This window comes from Bos javanicus, chromosome 26, assembly GCF_032452875.1.
Source record: "Bos javanicus breed banteng chromosome 26, ARS-OSU_banteng_1.0, whole genome shotgun sequence".
Lineage (NCBI taxonomy): Eukaryota > Metazoa > Chordata > Mammalia > Artiodactyla > Bovidae > Bos > Bos javanicus.
In genome coordinates this window covers 17590999-17610462 of record NC_083893.1, presented here as the reverse complement: position 1 = coordinate 17610462, position 19464 = coordinate 17590999, and the positions used below count along the sequence as shown (strand labels likewise).

The window sequence follows — 19464 nt, the reverse complement described above, 5'->3', positions numbered from 1 at the left end:
CTTAATCTAGGAGTGTGTTTCTTTGTCCCTGTGTGTGTGTATGTGTGTATGTGTGTGCATACTCATGCCCACATGCGTGCATGGCCCGTTGTGTCTAACTATTTGTGACCCCATGAACTGTAGCCCACCAGGCTCCTCTGTCCATGGAATTCTCCAAGCAGGAATACTGGAGTGGTTTGCCATTTCCTTCTCCAGGGGATCTTCCCAACCCAGGGTTTGAACTCGTGTCTCTCGCATTGGCAGGTGGATTCTTTACCACTGCTCCACCTTGCTCTTGGTCCTTACCCTTTGCTTAACGTCCTGAGAAGTTCACATTTATGGAGGGAGCCCCAGTTTTATGGCATTGAAGTCGATCATCTTTGGTATGGAAGCTTTGAGATTTATTAAGGTCACAAACGAACACTGCTGATTAAACTCTTCAAAGAGCACAGTTATCCAAGTTATCCAGGCCCGATCATCTCTCAGAGGAGTCCTGTTTCCTGCTAACAGGTTACTCGCGTGTGCTGTCAAGACTCACTCGCTGCTGTAGCTGCTGCCAGTTTCTGTGGACGGGGGACTCCTTGGAAGGCGGGCACCAGGAGTTGTTCTTGTTCTTAGAGGGAATCCTGGGATGTGGACCACAATGGGGAACAGACCTGACGGCTGTTTGATGACTTAACCAGGGTCACCTTCCTCCCCAACAGAGGTGGATGAGTGTTCCTGGCCAGATCACGGCGGGTGCGAGCAGCGCTGCATGAACACTCTGGGCAGCTACAAGTGCGTGTGTGACCCTGGCTATGAGCTGGCTGCTGACAAGAAGGCCTGTGAAGGTTAGTACTGGACCTGCCGAGCTGGAGTGAGAGGGGACGGGGGACAAGTCTTAGGAGAAGGGGAACAGATGGAGATGGGGCAGCTGGTCGGCTGTGAAGAAACAATTGTGGGGGATGATTCACCTCCTTCCTGGAGGGAAAAACAACTCGATAAGGCCACAAACACGAGATGACTTTATCGGACTCCACCCCAGCAACTGAGCAAATGGAATCATGGAATTTCATTTTCTTCTGTGACCATGTGAAATTCACATGATTATAAAGATGGAAAATGAAAACAAAAGAATAAATGTGAGCGCTTTGGTGTGACACGACAAAGAGCGCATTTCATTCATTTCATTCCAACCTGGCTGGCGGTGTCTCCCTTGCCTGCCTGCATGACTCTGCCTATTCATGGAAGCCAGGGACATCACATAGCTTGGTGCAAACATTTCTTGGCCCAAGTCATGTGAAGTCCCCAACTATGCCCCTGAGTGAGAGGTAAGCACAAACGCCTCGTCTTCTTTTTAAAAAAGCAGTAAAAAATTGTCCTCAACTCCATCCCTCCAAAGCCTCAGTTGAAACAGACCAGAAGAAAGGACGTGAATTAATCAGTTCAGATTGTCTATTTTTTGTTGTTGTTGATGTTATTAAAGAACAGCAGGGCTTATTGCTGCTTGGGGGAAATCGCAGTCACTTGGAACTAAAACCAAATGAATCTTGCTTCTTTTCCTCCCGTGCAGTGGCCTGTGGCGGTTTCATTACCAAGCTGAATGGAACCATCACCAGTCCCGGGTGGCCAAAGGAGTACCCTACGAACAAAAACTGTGTCTGGCAAGTGGTGGCCCCCGCCCAGTACCGGATCTCCCTTCAGTTTGAAGTGTTTGAACTGGAAGGCAATGATGTATGTGTCCAGGCTCTGATTGACTGGGGATGCTGTTGGGATGTGATCCAGGGCTGGGAACTGGGGAGGGGATCAGCAGGCAGGGAGGTGGCCTCCAATGGTCGTGGGGTTGTAGCTGGGCAGAATCTAGGGTGTTTGTCAAGGTGATTTCAACTGCACACCCTCGGCAGATGGAGTGCTCTGGTCCTCTCATCACTGATAAATCCAAGGAGAAGCAGGACAAGAGAGGAGGAGGGGGGTCTTGGGAGTGGGAGGTGGTCAGGACAGGTACATCCCCTGGGGTTAGAATCTGGGGCTTAGTGTCCAGCTGGGAAGAATGGAGGGAGTGAGATGCATCTGGGGACCAGGGTAGCATAAACAGCCCATTCCTTCCCTTGGGCAGTGGTCATGGGATGACTGCATCAGCCAGCCAAGGCCCAGGCAGAGCCCACTGCTGGACAGCAGGTCCAACGTGCCCCTGTCTGCATCTTGGGCTGGAGGGATCCCAGTGAGAGTCGAGAGGACCCTCCTGCCAGACCCGGTCAAACCCATCTGCTCACCTGGAGGGTGCAGCTCTTAGGAAGGGGCCCCTGCAGGGTGCCAGGATCTGGGGGGAGGGAAGTGGGAGCCCCCGACGGCTCCCCATGGTGCTCCCTTGCTTGGTGCTCCCCAGGTGTGTAAGTATGACTTCGTGGAGGTGCGCAGTGGCCTGTCCCCTGATGCCAGGCTGCACGGCAAGTTCTGCGGCTCTGAGACGCCCGAGGTCATTACCTCACAGAGCAACAACATGCGTGTGGAGTTCAAGTCCGACAACACGGTCTCCAAACGCGGCTTCAGGGCCCACTTCTTCTCAGGTGTGCGGGTTTGGGGGCAAGACTACAGACTGAGGGAGACAGGGTTTTGCAGGCTCCCAGCCTCAGGGCAGCCACCTACCCCTCTCTGTCCGTTGTCCCTGCCCTCACAGTGTCTCTGCCTCGGTCTGGGTTTTATATAGTGGTAGCTATTTCACTTTCACTTTTCCCTTTCATGCATTGGAGAAGGAAATGGCAACCCACTCCAGTGTTCTTGCCTGGAGAATCCCAGGGACGGTGGAGCCTAGTGGGCTGCTGTCTGTGGGGTCACACAGAGTCGGACACGACTGACGCGACTTAGCAGCAGCAGCAGCGGCAGCTATATTATTATAGGACTGCCAAAACAAACGACCACACACTAAGTGGCCTAAAACAACAGAAATGTTGTCTCTCACAGCTCTGGGGGCCAGAGGTCTGAAATTGAGGTGTGGGAAAGGCTGGACTCCCCCAAAGGACTTGAAGAAGAGCCTGGCTTGTCTCTTTGTAGTCCCTGGTTTTAGTAGTGAGGTGCTGGGTGGTCTTCAGTTCTTTATTTGTTAAGGGTCCTTGAAGGATACTTGGTTGTCCTCATGGAATCAGAGGCTAAAACACTGAGTGTCTGGTGACCCATTATGGGCAGCAGGCAGAGGGTCCAGAGCGAAGGGAGACATCTGAGCCCTGAGGTCATCCTGGGGGGAGGGCTGGGAGTGGAGGCTGACCCTCGGTAGGCTGGCTTAGGCAAGGGCTGCACACTACTGGCTTGAGGCACAGGAACCACAGTGACGACAGCAGCTGACGCTTGAGTCCATCCATGATAGTAAATGAAAACTAACAGGGACGTGGGGGCTGGACACTGTTCTAAGTGTTTTTTCTTATACTACTTCATTTTTCTCCTCTCAGCAACCCTATGAGGTAAGGACACCATGACTGACTCCATTTTACAGGCGAGGTAACTGAGGCACAAAGGTCAAGGACTCCCCAAGGTCACAACAGCTGGAAGCAGAGGAGCGGGGCTGCCACTGGGCTGTCTGGCTCACGGCTCACATGCTTATCTGCTCCACAGGCAGGAGGAGGCGTGGAGTCGTGGAATAAGAGCCCGGCCTCCAGGTCACACCGGCTGCTTGCTCACTGAGTAACCTTGGGCACGTTAGCGGTCTCAGCCTCAGTTTCCCTACCTGTAAAATGGGGACACAGGCCCCTCCCTCCTAAGGTTGTGTGACAATTAAGTGAGGTAATATAGAGAGTATGTGCCAAGTTGCTTTAGTTGTGTCCAGCTGTTTGCAATCCTATGGACTGTAGTCCACCAGGCTTCTCTGTCCAAGGGGTTCTCCAGGCAAGAATACTGGAGTGGGTTGCCATGCCCTTCTCCAGGGGATCTTCCCAACCCAGGGATCGAACCCACATCTCCTGTCTCCTGCACTGGATGCAGATTCTTCACCACTAGCACCACCTCAGAGGCCCAGAGAGTATAGTATAGAGTGATTAGTGTCCACCACATAGTAAATAATTCATGGTAGCTGTTTTTTTATTGTTAATTTTATTACTAATATTAGCCTATCCTTTAGGGAGCTCCTTGGTTTGGGTGGGGAGCAGGGGTGGAGACACATGTACACATGAAGCGCTTTAGGAGCATGGGGAATTCAGAATATATAGGGCCAGGTCATGCCCAAGGAATGCTGCCCCACCCTCCCCCTCGGGGAGGAAGAATCAGCGTTGGCGATGATCAGGGAGGCTCCCTGGCAGAGGCTCCTTTTGAGCGGGGTCCTGGGCTGTGAGGAGCGCTCCCATGTCGGTGGTTCCCCTTAGGATAGTCCGTTGATCCCCACAGACAAGGACGAGTGCGCCAAGGACAACGGCGGCTGCCAGCACGAGTGTGTCAACACCTTTGGGAGCTACCTATGCAGGTGCAGGAACGGCTACCGGCTCCATGAGAACGGGCAGGACTGCAAAGAGGGTGAGGCTGGACCGTGGCCGGGGCCAGGGGTGGGCGGTCACCTTGGCTGCCCGAGTATACCCATGCTCAAGAGCCAGGGGCGCTTCTTCCCCGGTTGCCCAAGCCCGGAAACGAGGCTCAGCTTCTGCCTGCCTTCCCTTCTCCCAGCCTCCTGCTCATGAGTGAATTCCCCCAGGGTAGTCACTCCTTCAGGGGGCTTGTAGGGGCCCTCAAGTGCTCTTCTACACATATTGTTGGAAAGAAGTTAAACCCCAGGTTCCAGAATCAGACCCCCAAGGTTTAAATCTTGGCTCCGCTACTTACTAGCTATGTGACCTTGGGCGAGTCACTTAACCTCTCTGAGCCTCAGTTTCCACTTCTGTTTAAAAAGGACTAAACATACCTCCTTCTTAATGTTTTTATGAGGGTTAAATGAGAGAATGCTTAGCAAGTATTTCATATAGGCTGACACATAGTAAGCACTTGAAATGTCCATAGATATCAGCTATCTCTGTTGTAATCTTATTTGCCATGCACGAGTCTAGTAAAATAGAATTTGGGAAAGACTTTGTTCCCTGCTCCATTTGCTCCTGAGAGTCCTTCAGAGCCAGATGGCTTTTGATGTCCAGCCACTCTGAGAAAGGCCTTCCCTGTGTTCCTACTCCACCCTGCAAAGGGGGTTTGAGCATCTCGATAAACACACAAGCCTGCTGGCCTTGGCCCCACCACAAAGCCCTGCATGCATGCACAGCAGGGAAGGGAAGAGGTGAAGACTTCACGCCCCATCTGGGACAAGCACTTCAGACTTAGGGGATTCGGGCTGGCCAGGGCCTCCCTGGAAAATGAGCTAAATAAAGAATTAAAAAATGAGCTCAGACATCTTCCGAAGCCCACCCTCAAGGCCCACGTTCTGACCTGGACACGGGGAGTCACAGGTTGGGTTGAAAGGTGGGTTGGAAGAACTTGGAAGGACTGTCATTCTGAAACTTAAGAAAACTAAAAAAAAACCCCACCTTCCTCTAGCCCCTGTGGTGCAGGGGAGGCCAGGAGCATTATAAAGTCAGCTAAGGTTCCATCAGGTGAACGGGATGGGTCCCCATCGGTGGGTGGGGTGTCCAGAAGCAGACACCCTGTGTCTGAACTGTTGCCCTGCTGGCACCTGTTCTCCTCATGGCTACAGGGCAGAGGCAGCAAGGAGGTGGAACCTCCACACAGCCGCCCCCAACCCTGACCTGCCCTCAACTGCCCCCTCCAGCTGCCTCAGCCTGAAGCACCCACAACCTACAGCCTAGGAGACAGCAGCGGTACCTCCTCGGGGGTCCTCTCCTTCCTAATCAGCAATAGCAAAGGCAGTCCTGGCTCCACCCCTGACCAACAGGTCGCTTGCCTTCTCTCAGCTTATTTTCTCAATTAGAAGGTGGAAAGGATTAAATGAGAGGATGCAATCAAAGTGCTTACCACAGCGCTCAACACAGAGGGAGACATATTCTAGCTATTGGCCAAAACGGTACTTACTGAGCAAGTCGTGGCACCACTCTTTGCAAATTGCACGGTAACCAGGGCAACATCTGTAGCCTCCGATTGAAACTACTTTGGAAACTAAAAGACAGAGGGCGTGGTGATGGAGACCTTTGTTAGCACTCGCTGCACCTTTCACATGCATTATCTCATTTAATCCAGGCACTCACCCCCCTCCAAAGGTTGGCACTCCTTTTACAAACAAGGACACCAAGGCTTACAGAAGTCCCCAAAGTCCCCCAGCTTGTATGCAGTGGAACCAGGACTTGAGATGAGGCCCATCTGACCCCAGGGCCTGTGGTCTTAACCAACTCTACCATATTTCCAATGACAACTGCAAAGCAAATAGCAATAGTTAAAAAGCTAACTCCAGGAAGGTAGCAAAGAAAAATACATCGGCAGATCTCTGAGCCGGGGAACCCTTGATTCAGGCCAGCCTCTGCCCCCACGTTCAATGACCATGTGACACGAGCTCGGGGAGGAGACTCTTCCAGAACACCTCTTCTGCTGTCTGCTACCTCTCTCTCTCTCACTCTCTCTCTCTGCCTGTCCCCAGCCGGCTGTGTACACAAGATCAGCAGCACAGAGGGGTCCCTGGTGAGCCCCAACTGGCCTGACAAATACCCAAGCCGGAGGGAGTGCACCTGGAACATCTCTTCAACCGCGGGCCACAGGGTGAAACTCGTGAGTTATTTTCAAAGTCTGTGAACAACCCAGATTTCAGTATCAGACCGACATGGGTCTGGGTCTCTGCCCTGCCTCTTCCCAGCTCTGAAACCTGGTGATGTTAATCAACATTTCTAGGACTCACTTTTGTATTCCGGAAAATGGGGCTGCTGGCAAAACCTACCTCAAGTAGCTGTTGTGCAGATTAAAAAAGAGGGTGTACCTGAAGCCATCAGCACAGGGCGGTGGGTGAGCAGCACTGTGTAAACAGCATCTGTTCACGGTGGTGTCACTCTGAACTGGCACCCTTTACACAGACCTGAAGTGTTGTTTGTGATTCCATTGTTTGCAGTTATAACATTTTACCAAATGATACATTCTCGAGATATAAAAAAAATATAGTCAGAGGGTTGGAAAGTGAAAACCAAATTTCCAGACACCCATGCTCACTCTAGAAATTACTTTTCTGAACATTTTTTTGTGAATTCTTCCAGAAATTTCTGTGTTTGTATGCACAGGACAAAAACATATATCCTTTTCTTGCTCACATTTCTCAAAAGTACTCTATTATTCATATTCCTCTACAACTTACATTTTTCCCATTAACAAAGAGTTGGACATGGCTGAGCAACTAAGCACTTCGCACCTCACTGTTGTTAGCCAATTAACAATGGATTAAGTTATGTATGCTAATTCTCTCTTGCATTAAACATATATGTCTTCCAAGCCTCTCTTTGAGCTTCCCTGGTGGCTCAGATGGTAAAGAATCTGCCTGCAATGCAGGCGACCCGGGTTCGATCCCTGGGTTGGAAAGATTCCCTGGAGAAGGAAATGGCAGCCCACTCCAGTATTCTTGCCTGGAAAATCCCATGGATCGCAGAGCCCGGTAGGTTACCGTCCATGGGGCCGCAAAGAGCCGGACACGACTGAGCGACTTCACTTTCACTTGGATTAATATATATGAGTGTCCCCTTGACTGGGGCATCGGGGGTAAAGGCAGGTTCCCTGACCAAGGGTGCTCATGTGGGCACCTCCTATGCGTGGCTGTCTCTGTAGTAAGCACTTTCAGTTGCTCTCCTGCGTCAATCAGAAGCCTTGAATCTGGGCGAGGGCGAATTAAAGCGAGTGCGTTGGAGAAAGGCTGCCATCTGCTGGACGATGTTCGTCATGGCAACAGGAATCTCTGAAGCGGCAGGGGAATGGCTCCCCCCGGGGTTGGGAACGCGCAATATACACTCTTGGAACCGGTGCTTCCGTGGAAGGGTCACAAGATTTCAGTAATTGCCCCCAAAGTCTTATCCTGTTCTCTGCAGTGCTGAAGAACTAAAACAACAGATCACAGTGGCCAGGGTGAGCCCAGACCTCCAGTTTATCTGAGGCTCATACATACGTGCTAGCTCTTAAATATTTCCTTGGGAAGTGGATAGTGGGTGTTGATCACACTCTACCGTTTTGCTGCCACAGAGTGTGAGCTGAATGCTTACCAGGAAGCTGGTGTCTGACTGCATGGGGGCAGCCATAGGGCATCCCATGAACTTTGGGGAGCTCACTGGCCCGCTATCCACCTCCCATTGCCATGCCTTCCCTGTTACCACCGGCCTCCCCTGCCTACTCCTGCCCACATGCCTAGCCCCACTCTCTGGCCCCACCTCCCTGTCTGTAAGTGTGAAGAATCTTTCCCGTGTCAAGTGTGTTTAACATCCTTACAAAAGCCAGTGGCCCCTCTATTTCTACCTCTCTACCTCCATCTCTGACCTGTTGCCCCCCCTTCGTGTGAACTGAGACGCCTTCCCAACCCCTCCTGGTAATGTTCTCTCTCCCTCTCTGTCATTTGGTCCAAGTCTTCATTTAAAGTGTCCCCTCTCACCTTGTCCCATTCCCCTGATAGCCACGGGCAGGCCATCATCTGCCCAGAGCCTGAGAAGTCCTACATGTGGAGCTGCAGAGCCTGGCACACAGCCTGAAATTATGAGGTTGCCCTGGCCTGCTTTGGGGGACAGACTTGGGGGGACAAGAAGAAGAGAGGCGGTACAGGCTAGTGATGGTTCAAGTGTGGTCTGGAGTCAGGCTGCCTGGGAGTCAAGTTCAGCTCCGTCCTCTAGCTGTGGGAGCGTGCACAGATCCCTTAACCTCCCTAAGACTCATTTTCCCCTTCTGCACACTGGGGCTAATCATAGCCCTTCCCTGACAGCATCATCAGAATTAAGTAACAAAATGCAGGGCTCTGCATGGAAAGCAAACACTCAACTCAGGCCAGCCTTTCTGACCATGAGCATGTGGAGCAGCGGGCACTTCATAAAAGCGCCGTTCACGTCATCTGTGCTCAGGGGGCTGCGCAGTGCAGTGCAGAGGTTGAGGGCAGGGGCTCCGGACCTCCTGGTCCTGGCCCAGCCAGTGGGTGGCCCTTGGGCAAGTTATGCGACAGCTCTGTGCCGCAGTTTCCTCATCTGTAAAGTGGTGGTTATCACGGCAGACACCTCACAAGGTCGTGAGGACTGCTACTTACAAAACACTGAGAACAGTGCCTGGCTCAGAGGAAGCACTTTGGTCTCATGGTTAAGCAAGGGAGACGCCGTGAGACATAACAGAGGAGCACAGACACCAACACGCGTTGACACTCTCCAACCCCAGCTGTCTTATCCGCCAAGGGGCCGTGGTGGCAGTAGTTCTCAGGGCTGCTCTGGAGACCAAAAGAGGCCAGGTGGTGACCCTCACCACAAGTGTGACCATCATCACCATGGGCGCCACGCCCCCCGCACAGCTGGCTGGGCAGATGTGTGTCCTTGTGTTCCCAGAGAGGGGGCCTGCACCCACCTCAGCTGAAAGGACCTGGGCTCACTCGCTGCTCTTTCACCCCCAGACATTTAATGAATTCGAGATCGAGCAGCACCAGGAATGTGCCTACGACCACCTGGAACTGTACGACGGGCCTGACAGCCAGGCCCCCATCCTCGGCCGTTTCTGTGGCAGCAAGAAGCCGGACCCTGTGGTGGCCTCGGGCAGCAGCCTGTTTCTCCGGTTTTATTCGGACGCCTCGGTGCAGAGGAGAGGATTCCAGGCTGTGCACAGCACAGGTGCGTGGGCTGGGGCCCTGGCCTTCAGCTTATCCCCATGTGGACCCGAGATAGATGAGTGATGAAGGCAGGGAAAGGATCACCTTTAATTCTGATTATTGTGGGGACGGGAGGTGTGTGATGACGTGTCCCTTTTAAAATGAAACATGAACAGCCATGGGGGGAGGGTTATAGCAACCTATTAAGTGAGCAACCCTTTTTCGGTGCCAAACTTCCTACATCTCTTCCTTTCTTCCTCCTTCCCTCCTTTTAAACTTTTATTTGTAATTTTGCTGTTTTGTGAAACCCTGGGTCTGGGTGCTGAATGGTGGAAAGAAGTCCTCTGTACCCTCCCAAGAAGCAGTTACAAAAAACGAAAAGTGTTTCTGCTTCCCATTATTTTTCTCACTTGAAATAAACAGTCTTAATCAGCCCTTTGGAGGAAAATGTTTATGCTTATAACTTACATTATTTACCATGCTAAACAGAAGAAAGTCAGTAAGAACACTGGCTCTGTTGTTTAGCCACTTAAAGGATACAGCCTGGGACTTGTTGTTCAGTCACTAAGTCGTGTCCGACTCTTTGCGACTCCTCTTTGCAGCACCACAGGCTTCCCTGTCCCTCACCATCTCCGGGAGCTTGCTCAAACTCACGTCCATGGAGTTGGTGATGCCATCAACCATCTCATCCTCTGTCGCCCCCTTCTCCTGCCCTCATACAGTCTGGGACTAGAATCCATGAAGCAACCTTGACTTTCTGATCCCCGCCCTCTGACAAAGCAATGGCAGTGAGGCTCACTCAGAGCCTGCGATCATGATCGTGATCTCTGTGAGGTTTTCTGATCCCTTTAACAGCCCCTCCTACCAGTTTTTTCCTAGAGTCAGAAAATATGAATCACACGAGACAAAGCAACAGCCAGCATCTTGGAAGCCTGGCTGACCCTGGCCGCAAATTCCCCACTGTTCACGGCTGCATCACCACTTCCCTGGTGACGTTTAAAAGCCACTCACTAGTGACTTCACCCTCTTGTCCCTGCAGACTGAGTGTGGGTGCTCAGGGTGGGTCAGGGTCCTGCAGGAAACAGGGGCACACTCAGGTGGAGTCATTATTTGAGAAGCTACTAAGGGACCGTTTACAGAGGGGTGGACAAGATGTGGGGACTCCACAGGGGCTGTGCAGCAACCATGGCTAAGATGCAAGGCTGTCACTCCCCTCGGTCTCAACGACAGAGGCGGGGGATCAGTTCCTGAAGCCTAGAGACAAAAGCTGGCAAGCAGAGGGCCCCCAAACAGGAGCTGTGACATGCAATCAAAGGACACAGTCTGTGGTGACCAGGCAAGGAGGGGCCTGGGACTAGTGCCCTGACCTCTCTCTTCCCTGATCTGCTAGTGCTGGCTGTGGCCGGATCAGGGAGCCAAGGGGCTGGTCCAAGTAGACCCAGAGGTCTGCCTCCAGGGGCCAGGGCAGGTGGGAAGAGGAGAGGAGATCTGGCAGGATGGGTGGGAGGCATCCTACCCTGCTCAGCCCTCATTTCATTGCCAGCCACATCTCAAGAATTTGAAATTTTCCAAAGACAGCTCAGACCTGGAAGAAAATCTAAGCCAGAGCACACTCGGGACTGAGAGTTGGCAGTTGGACAGGACTGGGGCCAGGCTGGATGTGGAGGTCCAGCCGGGGGTGGGTGGGGAAGAGGGGCAGGGACCTCAGGGCAAAGTGAACGTTACCGCACAGTGTGGAAGGCACACCATGGGGAGGAGGCTGGGAGCACACTAAGAACTGTGGTGGGGGAATTTACCTGCAAAATTCCATCGCTCTCTAATGGCCCATCACTCTCATGTACATGTTTTTATCATGTGTTATGTAGGATGGGCTCAGGCCAACCAGAGTTACCATCCTAGTAAAAAATAGGAGCTAAAGCTACAGAATGCAAGTCCAAAGTTTGGAGGCATAGCTCACCTGTAACACCCGCAGAGGGTTTTTGAAAGCTAGCCTGTAGCCAGGCTCTCAAATGCAGGTGCTGCTGCTGCTGCTTGGTCGCGTCCAACTCTTTGGGACCCTATGGGCTGTAGCTCACCAGGTTCCTCTGTCCATGGTGATTCTCCAGGCAGGAACACTGGAGAAGGTTGCCATGCCCTCCTCCACCGTCTGGACCATCAGGAAAGCCCAGAAATACTGGAGTGGGTAGACTATCCCTTCTCCAGGGGATGGGGATCTTCCAGGAATCGACCCAGGAACAGAACCGGGGTCTCCCGCTTTGGGGGCAGATACTTTACCAGCGGAACTATCAGGGAAGCCCAGATACAGGTGCAATCCAGATCTATTCTGAGGTTTCAGGTTTAAGCCCTCACCAGCAGTTTTGAACCCACTCCAGTGTTCTTGCCTGGAGAATCCCAGGGACAGCGGAGCCTGGTGGGCTGCCGTCAATGGGGTCGCACAGAGTCAGACACGACTGAAGCGACTTAGCAGCAGCAGCAGTTTTGATGCGCTTTGGGCGCCCTCTGCTGGCAAAAATAACAGATTACGGTAAGTCTGTCGGCAGGAGTGAGCCCTTTTCAGATGCTTCCAGACAACAAAGTGGTAAAGATCCAACCACATCCCGGCGACCAGTAGGACAAACCATCCCTTGGCCCCATATATCCATAACTGGAGAGAAGGAAAGGCTTTTATTATGGCATCTCTGGTGTTCCCCGAGGCTCCCTATAGCCCAATCTGGGAACATAGGTCCTGGGTGTGTATGTAAGGGCTAATTTGGATTCCCCAGCGAATCCTAGAAACTCCTGGATCTCTTTTATTTCTCTGTAAAATGGGTTTTTTTGGAGGAGGAAATGGCAACCCACTCCAGTATTCTTGCCTGGAAAATTCCATGGACAGAGGAACCTGACAGGCTACAGTCCATGGGTTGCAAAGAGTTGGACACGACTGAGCGACTAACAAAGTGGGGTGATGAAACTTGCCTGGCCTTTCGCACAGAGCAAACACTAGGCTTTGTAGAGAAAACGGGCCTGTACAGAGGGTGTGAAGAGAGACAGGGTTGCTGGGGGTGGGGTGCGCAGTGCGGAGCGTGCCCTCTCTGTGCCGAGGGAGCATCGCGCTTCTCTCTCTGCTCCAGAGTGTGGGGGCAGGCTGAAGGCCGAAGTGCAGACCAAAGAGCTCTATTCCCATGCCCAGTTTGGGGACAACAACTACCCGAGCCAAGCCCGCTGCGACTGGGTGATCGTGGCGGAGGACGGCTACGGCGTGGAGTTGATCTTCCGCACGTTTGAGGTCGAGGAGGAAGCCGACTGCGGCTACGACTACATGGAGGCGTTCGACGGCTATGACAGCACGGCGCCCAGGCTCGGCCGCTTCTGCGGCTCCGGGGTGAGTCCTGGGGATGCTGGGGTGGTGGTAGGCGGTCACTGCGGGGACCCAGAGCATGAACTGAATGGTCAGACACACATGGGTCACAGCCCTGGTGGCCCCTGCGGCTGCTTAGGGCACCAGGCAAGAGGCCCGTCCTGCTGGAGCAGAGGGAAACCCGGAGGGTAGCTGGAGAGGAGGTTGGGAAGTAACGGGGACCAGGTCAGGAAGGCCTAATGCAGAGGCCAGCTAGGGAAGAGCATCTTCCTTTTAGGGCTGCCTTTTTGCAGACTGGGCTTCCCTGGTAGCTCAGCTGGTAAAGAATCCGCCTGTAGTGCAGGAGACCCTGGTTTGATTCTTAGGTGGGAAAGATCCCCTGGAGAAGGGATAGGCTACCCATTCCAGTATTCTGGTGGCTCAGCTACCCACTCCATTATTCTGGCCTGGAGAATGTCATGGATTGTATAGTCCATAGGGTCACAAAGAGACCCAAGCAACTTTCACTTCAATTCACTTTTGCAGAGGGTTTGTCTTACTTTTGCAGAGGATTTGTCTCCCCACACCCCCATTTTTATTTAGCCTCCAGGCCTTTTTATTATCCTCTTGTGTATTCCATATACTCCCAGTTCTCTCTCCCAGTAGAAACCAAATGCTTATACAAATTACGAATCACTCTTTTAACTATAAACATTAGTTATGTTCAAGGTCATTGTGATTGTTTTCATTATCATCTTTTTCCTGGGCCACCTCCTCAGGACAGGGCAGGCCTGTTTTCATCACTATTTCCCCAGCACCTGCCACAGGGCCTGGCACTGAGTTGGCGCTCAGTGAGAGCATAGGCCAGTTCAGTGTCCTGGTCCTCCTCCATCTGCATCACACTCCCCACACTGGGCTCCCAGCTCTGTCTTTTCCTTCACCTGCAGAGCTGATCACTCAAGGCTCTGCAACTGGCCCAATTTACAATAAATCATTTTGGAGTCATTATTAGTGCATGTGGTAAATGAACCTCAAACTGGCCTTTGTATGGATCTTTGAATAATTTCCCTTCATCTTCTCTCACCCTCCAAAAGAGAAAGGATGACACAGTGTGGCTTAGCTGATGCAGTGCCTTTGAGAGATAAAGGGTCCAGAGGAGAACTTTGAAGGGTCCTGAGCAGTGAAATATACAGGAAGCCCAGTTTGGTTCCATTAGAATCTGGCAGATGGCAGTCTGGGATCCTGGCTCCCTTTCACCTACCACCTGGCGAAACCTTTCTGTCAAACGTAACAACTCCATCCCACGTTTTGTCCTTGGACAAGGCAGAGGCCTCAATGATGGTCTTTGTCTTAGATCTCCTGGGAGAACATCACAGCGGTGACCCTAGTGCTGGGTGATTCATGATATACACTTTATAGTCAGAAGACCTGAGATTGGGGACTATTGAGTTGTGAACTAGATTTTCAACTAGATTTTCAAGCATAGAATGCAGATAGTGCCTGCCTTATAAAGCGGCTGTAACTTTACATGAGATGAAATCTGAAAATGCTTCAGCATGTGTGTGTGTTAATCACTCAGTCATGTCCAACTCGTTGCTACCCCGTGGACTGTAGCCCGCCAGGCTCCTCTGTCCATGGGATTCTCCAGGCAAGAGTACTGTAGTGGGTTGCCATTCCCTTCTCCAGGGGATCTTGGAGGGATCAAACCCAGGTCCCCTGCATTGCAGGAGATTCTTTACTATCTGAGCCACCAGGGAAGCCCTGAAAGTGCTTAGGTGCACTTAATTAACTGATGCACTTAATAATAATAGATTCTATAAGAGTTGTGCATTTAGAATTGTCTTTGGAAAAGTAGAGCTGGGGCAGGGGGCTGGGGGTGCTCTTGGGAGCAGAATTTGAAAAGCTTTTCTTTGAAAAAACAGCTTGTTTTGATGCCCTTCAGCATCTCTCTTGTGTCTTTGTCTCATCCTCCTTATTTTAATACTACAACCACAGCCAACTGGCTTAAAGTCCCCCTGGTTTTCCTTTCTCCCCGCCTCAGCCATTGGAAGAAATCTACTCTGCAGGGGATTCTCTGATGATTCGATTCCACACTGATGACACCATTAACAAGAAAGGCTTTCATGCCCGGTATACCAGTACCAAGTTCCAGGATGCCCTACACATGAAGAAATAATGTTGTTCTTGAAAAACAGGAACTGAGAATGTTTTTATAACAATAGCACCTTGTGAATCTGCCCTAAAGCAGTGTACAGTATTATTCTCAAACAAAAACTCAAAATCTAGCCTTGGAATTGTGTGTATCGGATGAATTTGGCTGATCTGGCCAGAACAAGGAGGGGAGAAGATATTTCTTTGATTCCAGCCTCGGTGTTACCAATCATGCAGTTTTAAAGATTAAGATTTGATGTCACTGGCTATTTAAGCGTTGCCTGTTTGTCTCCTTGCCCTTTGCCCCTGTGAGGCAGAAGCCTACCCTTGGGTGGCTCTGTTTCTGGATGTGCTTCCGTAGGTGTAAGGCAGGCTGACCGTGTCTTGGGAGTCGGGGCATCTTCCATCAGCGCTAGGCAATGAGGATAAAAGACTGGCCATAGCTCACGTGTTCCTCACAGCTTTGGCTGGAGACATTAACTCTCTGCCAGGGACACATCACCCAAGAAGCCCAAGAATATGGGCACTGGGACTAAAACAGGCATCGCAGCAAGCATCACGCAGAGGAAGCTGGTGTTTGAGGATCACTGTCACATAGCAAGGAGACCCCCAACTTGTCCTCTGTGTCTTCAGCTCTCCTTGCTCATGTTGGGTTTTCCCCATTCCTAATTGCATTAAGGATCCAAGGCATCTGCTGTGACTTCAGCAGAACAGTTGCTGGTGAGAGTCCCTAGTCTTCCGAAAAGAAGACGTCCTGACTTGTCCTCCTGCCCTCGCTGACTTGGAGAAGATTCCACGTGGCCTTGGGATTCCATGGGCCAATATTATCTCTTTCTCCAGCTTTGGAGGCCCTTGCTGTGGTTGACTTCCACTCTTGACAACCAATACCAACTGTATTTGCAAAACGTGCAAAGACATCTTATGGGGGACCATTCAGGTCCCTCATGAACATCATTGAAAACTGGTTAATTATAAGTTATGTAAGAATCAACACTTTGTGGAACAAGTCTACCTGTGACTAACTTCCTGAAGCTGGTTGGGTTAAAGAGTGCATTGGTGACTTACTCAGACTAACCAGCATTCAGTCACCAACTTTCAATTAGAATTCATCACATTGGGCACTCGCTTTGAAGAAGTGGAGAGGATGTTGTTTACATAATTTTAGAACCTCCAGGTGTACTTTAAAGTTTTGAATGGCATTTCATTAAGGCATCTATGGGCATTATGAGCTAAAAGCTGTGGTATGTTAGCTTTAAAAAAGAGTATTTATGTTGGAATAATTTTAAAATAATGTTTACATAGCCGTAAGTCCTGTGTGGTTGGTACTGAACACAGGATCGCACACGAGAAGATTTTTGGTGAGAGTTGAAATTGCTCCCAAGCACCAGAATTCTTGGGGATGAATCAACATCATTTGAAACAAAATATTTGCAAAACATTTAAAGGTGATATTTTTGAAAATCACAATATGGCCCCAGAGGACTATGTTTAGTTAAAAAGATTGCTGGGAGTTAAAATAAAAAGACATAAAAAAATAAGAATACAAGAAAGGTAGAAAAAAATGCATGGGAATATTTTTTCCTTAAAATAGAAAAAAATCAAAGTATTATTATTAATAATATATGTCTGTATATATGTATGTATGTAAAGGATCAACTGTCAGAGCCTTAATCAGTGCAGTGTGATAAATGCTGACCCACAGACTTGACTGAATAGGCCCTCCTGGACCGGCCTTGTGTTTTATGGTTCTACTTTTACCAAGCCTCTCTTGGCCTTTCTTGGCCCTGGAGGGAGGTTCAACCTACATTCTTATATTGTGATCTTTCACAGCCCCTGTCTTGGAAGATCTTTGTTTCAGCACATGGAACAGCTTGTCATGTGGTTCGGGTCTTACCCGCCTCACAGGGTGGATTCCATTTCTCTGATTTTTTGTTTGGGGGCTTTTATTTTGTCCCATCTGATCTTCAAAGTTGACACCAAAATCAGGATGCAGAAGGTGGCTGTTAAGGGTCTCTCGCTGAGAACTTGAAAATTCTGTAGTTTCAGCCTTTAGAAGTCTGAATAAGATTGATGAATTCCCTGGAAAAGTGAGAGGGAGTCAGAAACAGAGTCAGCTCTGCCTCTGTCTTTGCTGCTCTCGTGAAACAATGGTACTTGTTTTTCTCTCTCTAGTATGATTTTCAAAAACACACAGCTTCAACCATTATCAACCTGTGGCCAGTTGGAAACAATGAGACGCTTATGAAAACCTTTCTTTAGGCCTTCTGTGAGTGACGTATTCCCAGAAAAGACAAGCTCTGATTCAGCTGGGGCTGGCCAGACAGCTCCCCTGGAAGCTCAGACTCACGGGACATAAACACAATGTGGGTTCTGCAAAGAACTGAACAGATGGCTTCACGAGAGAAAGTCCACTCAGCAGAAAGACCCAGGCCCCTGCCTTCGCTCTTCCAAATGCTCAGTGACCTTTCTGTACACATCCCACAGGACGTTACCCCTGCCTGCTTTGTCCTTGGGGCTGTTGCAAAGCTCCAAGCAGGTTGACTTCAACTCAGAGAATTCTCTTGATGACCTGGTGAAACATTTGGGGTCCAGGTCTTCAGCCTGATCGAATTCTAGTGTCATCTGGTCTAGCAAATGCTAGAACCTGGATCCCAGGGCAGGGTGAAGATCTGGAATTAACTTCAGCCTGTGGAATTTCTCCAATCAGAGAAGGAGGCTGTGCATTGATTCACCATAAGATGGTTTTCCTCTAAAGTTAAGTTTTATGTTACTCATGAAATGCTCAACCTGGTTACATCATTTGTAAAATCTTGTTAACTAGCAAATCACCCTGGGGTTTGCCGTCAATCTGGTCCATTTGATAAATCTCAGATAATTCGTGGTATTGTCACTGTTCAGTGTGTGAACAAGTATTCCCTAGGCTTTGGCAGATGGTTTTCAAGTTTCCTTTGTAGACTGAACTTCTGAAAAATAATCCCAAATGCCTAGAAGATTTCTTTAAAAAAAAAAAGAAGAAAAACCGTTTAGAGGATTATCTATAAATATACTGTATTTTTTATCTTGTGTAATTGTACGTTTCATGAAATGTCAGTTTCAAAAAGAAAGTGGAAAGGAGCTAACATATGTCTAGAAAGAATTGTTTCATTAAAGAATGTGGATTTATCGACATGTCCTGGGTTTGTATGACAAGCTCAGTCCTCTTGGCGATCTTTTTCTCCAATATCACAGGAACTTGGGAAGCATGTACAAAAAGGGGGGCCTTCTCTCTGGCCTTCTATGATCTGGTGAATACCCAGAGCCTGGCTCCAGAACAGGGCTCCTATTGGACCCAGAAAGTCACGAGCAAAGCTGAAGAGGGCTTCAAAGTCGCGCCCCTTCTTGGACCCAGACAGGCTGGAAATCTAACAACATGAACATCGAGGAGATGGTTTCTGCTGTAACCACGCTAGCTTAGGCGTGGTAGCCACCTTCCCTTTGTCCCCCAGCAATTCTCCATCTGGCTTTGAGCCTGAGGACCACATGTGGCCTCTAAAACTGAAGGTCACAGTTCTTATAAGGGGGCTTGCTTACAAGTGGCAATTGTGGTTTTGGTCTTTTGGGATCTTGTTGTTCATGATTTGCCCCAGCTGCCCATGCACACGGTCGTTTTTAGTTCCTTATAGTTTCTTTGTGTTTGGTTGCGTTTGGTTTCTCAAGGAGACATTTGTCCAGGTGCAAGCACGCAGTGTAACAAGGGGTCCCAGGTCCCAGACCCCAGCCTGGCTCAAGACACATCAGATTCTCCTCCTGAAACTAGAGTCCTGTCAAGGGGCGAGAGGGCTGAGCTTCTTCAGGGCTGGTTTTCCCTGGGAGGATGTCCTGAGAGCACCATCTAGGAGTTCTTGCTGCTGAAGCCTCAGGAGTGACCCAGAGCCGGGGTCCCCGACCTCTCTTCTTTCTGTTGGCATCCCTACACCCACCCAACCAATTTCATTTCTTCTTAAATTAAAGGTTAGGCAACTGAAAAAAAAATTCGACGTCTCTTTTGATGCTATGACTGGAAAACCATGACTGACCCAGACTCTTAGGCCAGAGCACCCGTTTACTGACTTTCTTAGCAATTCTTCCAAAGGAGTAACATGTCCATTGGAGAATGAGTTGGTGATCAGTGGATGCAAAGCAAAGACAGAGTTAAAAAGGCCCTCGCTGGCCTTGTCCATCCGCAGACAGCTTAGCCAGAGGGGGCAGGGCCACCAAGGCCAGTTCCTTGGTCCAGATCTCTGGTCCGGGTGTGATTTCATGCCTACCAAGCAAAGATAGAACACACTTTGTACCAGTTGTGCTGATT

The 19464-nt window shown here is 50.2% G+C and overlaps 1 protein-coding gene across 4 annotated transcripts in view; it reads left to right on the top strand.

The window, feature by feature from the left end:
• Positions 1–18156, top strand: part of TLL2 (tolloid like 2) — a 144691-nt gene extending 126535 nt beyond the window's left edge. For 3 of the 4 annotated variants that reach the window (XM_061402950.1, XM_061402947.1, XM_061402948.1), the window contains 8 exons: positions 684–809; positions 1532–1692; positions 2345–2525; positions 4330–4455; positions 6509–6636; positions 9479–9692; positions 12781–13031; positions 15028–18156. In XM_061402950.1, the coding sequence (XP_061258934.1) occupies positions 684–809; positions 1532–1692; positions 2345–2525; positions 4330–4455; positions 6509–6636; positions 9479–9692; positions 12781–13031; positions 15028–15162 (1322 nt within the window). In that variant the 3' untranslated portion in view covers positions 15163–18156. Of the gene's footprint in view, positions 1–683; positions 810–1531; positions 1693–2344; positions 2526–4329; positions 4456–6508; positions 6637–9478; positions 9693–12780; positions 13032–15027 lie in introns of those variants that run through there. The other variant, XM_061402949.1, reaches the window with a different exon arrangement.
• The last annotated feature ends 1308 nt before the right edge of the window (positions 18157–19464 follow it).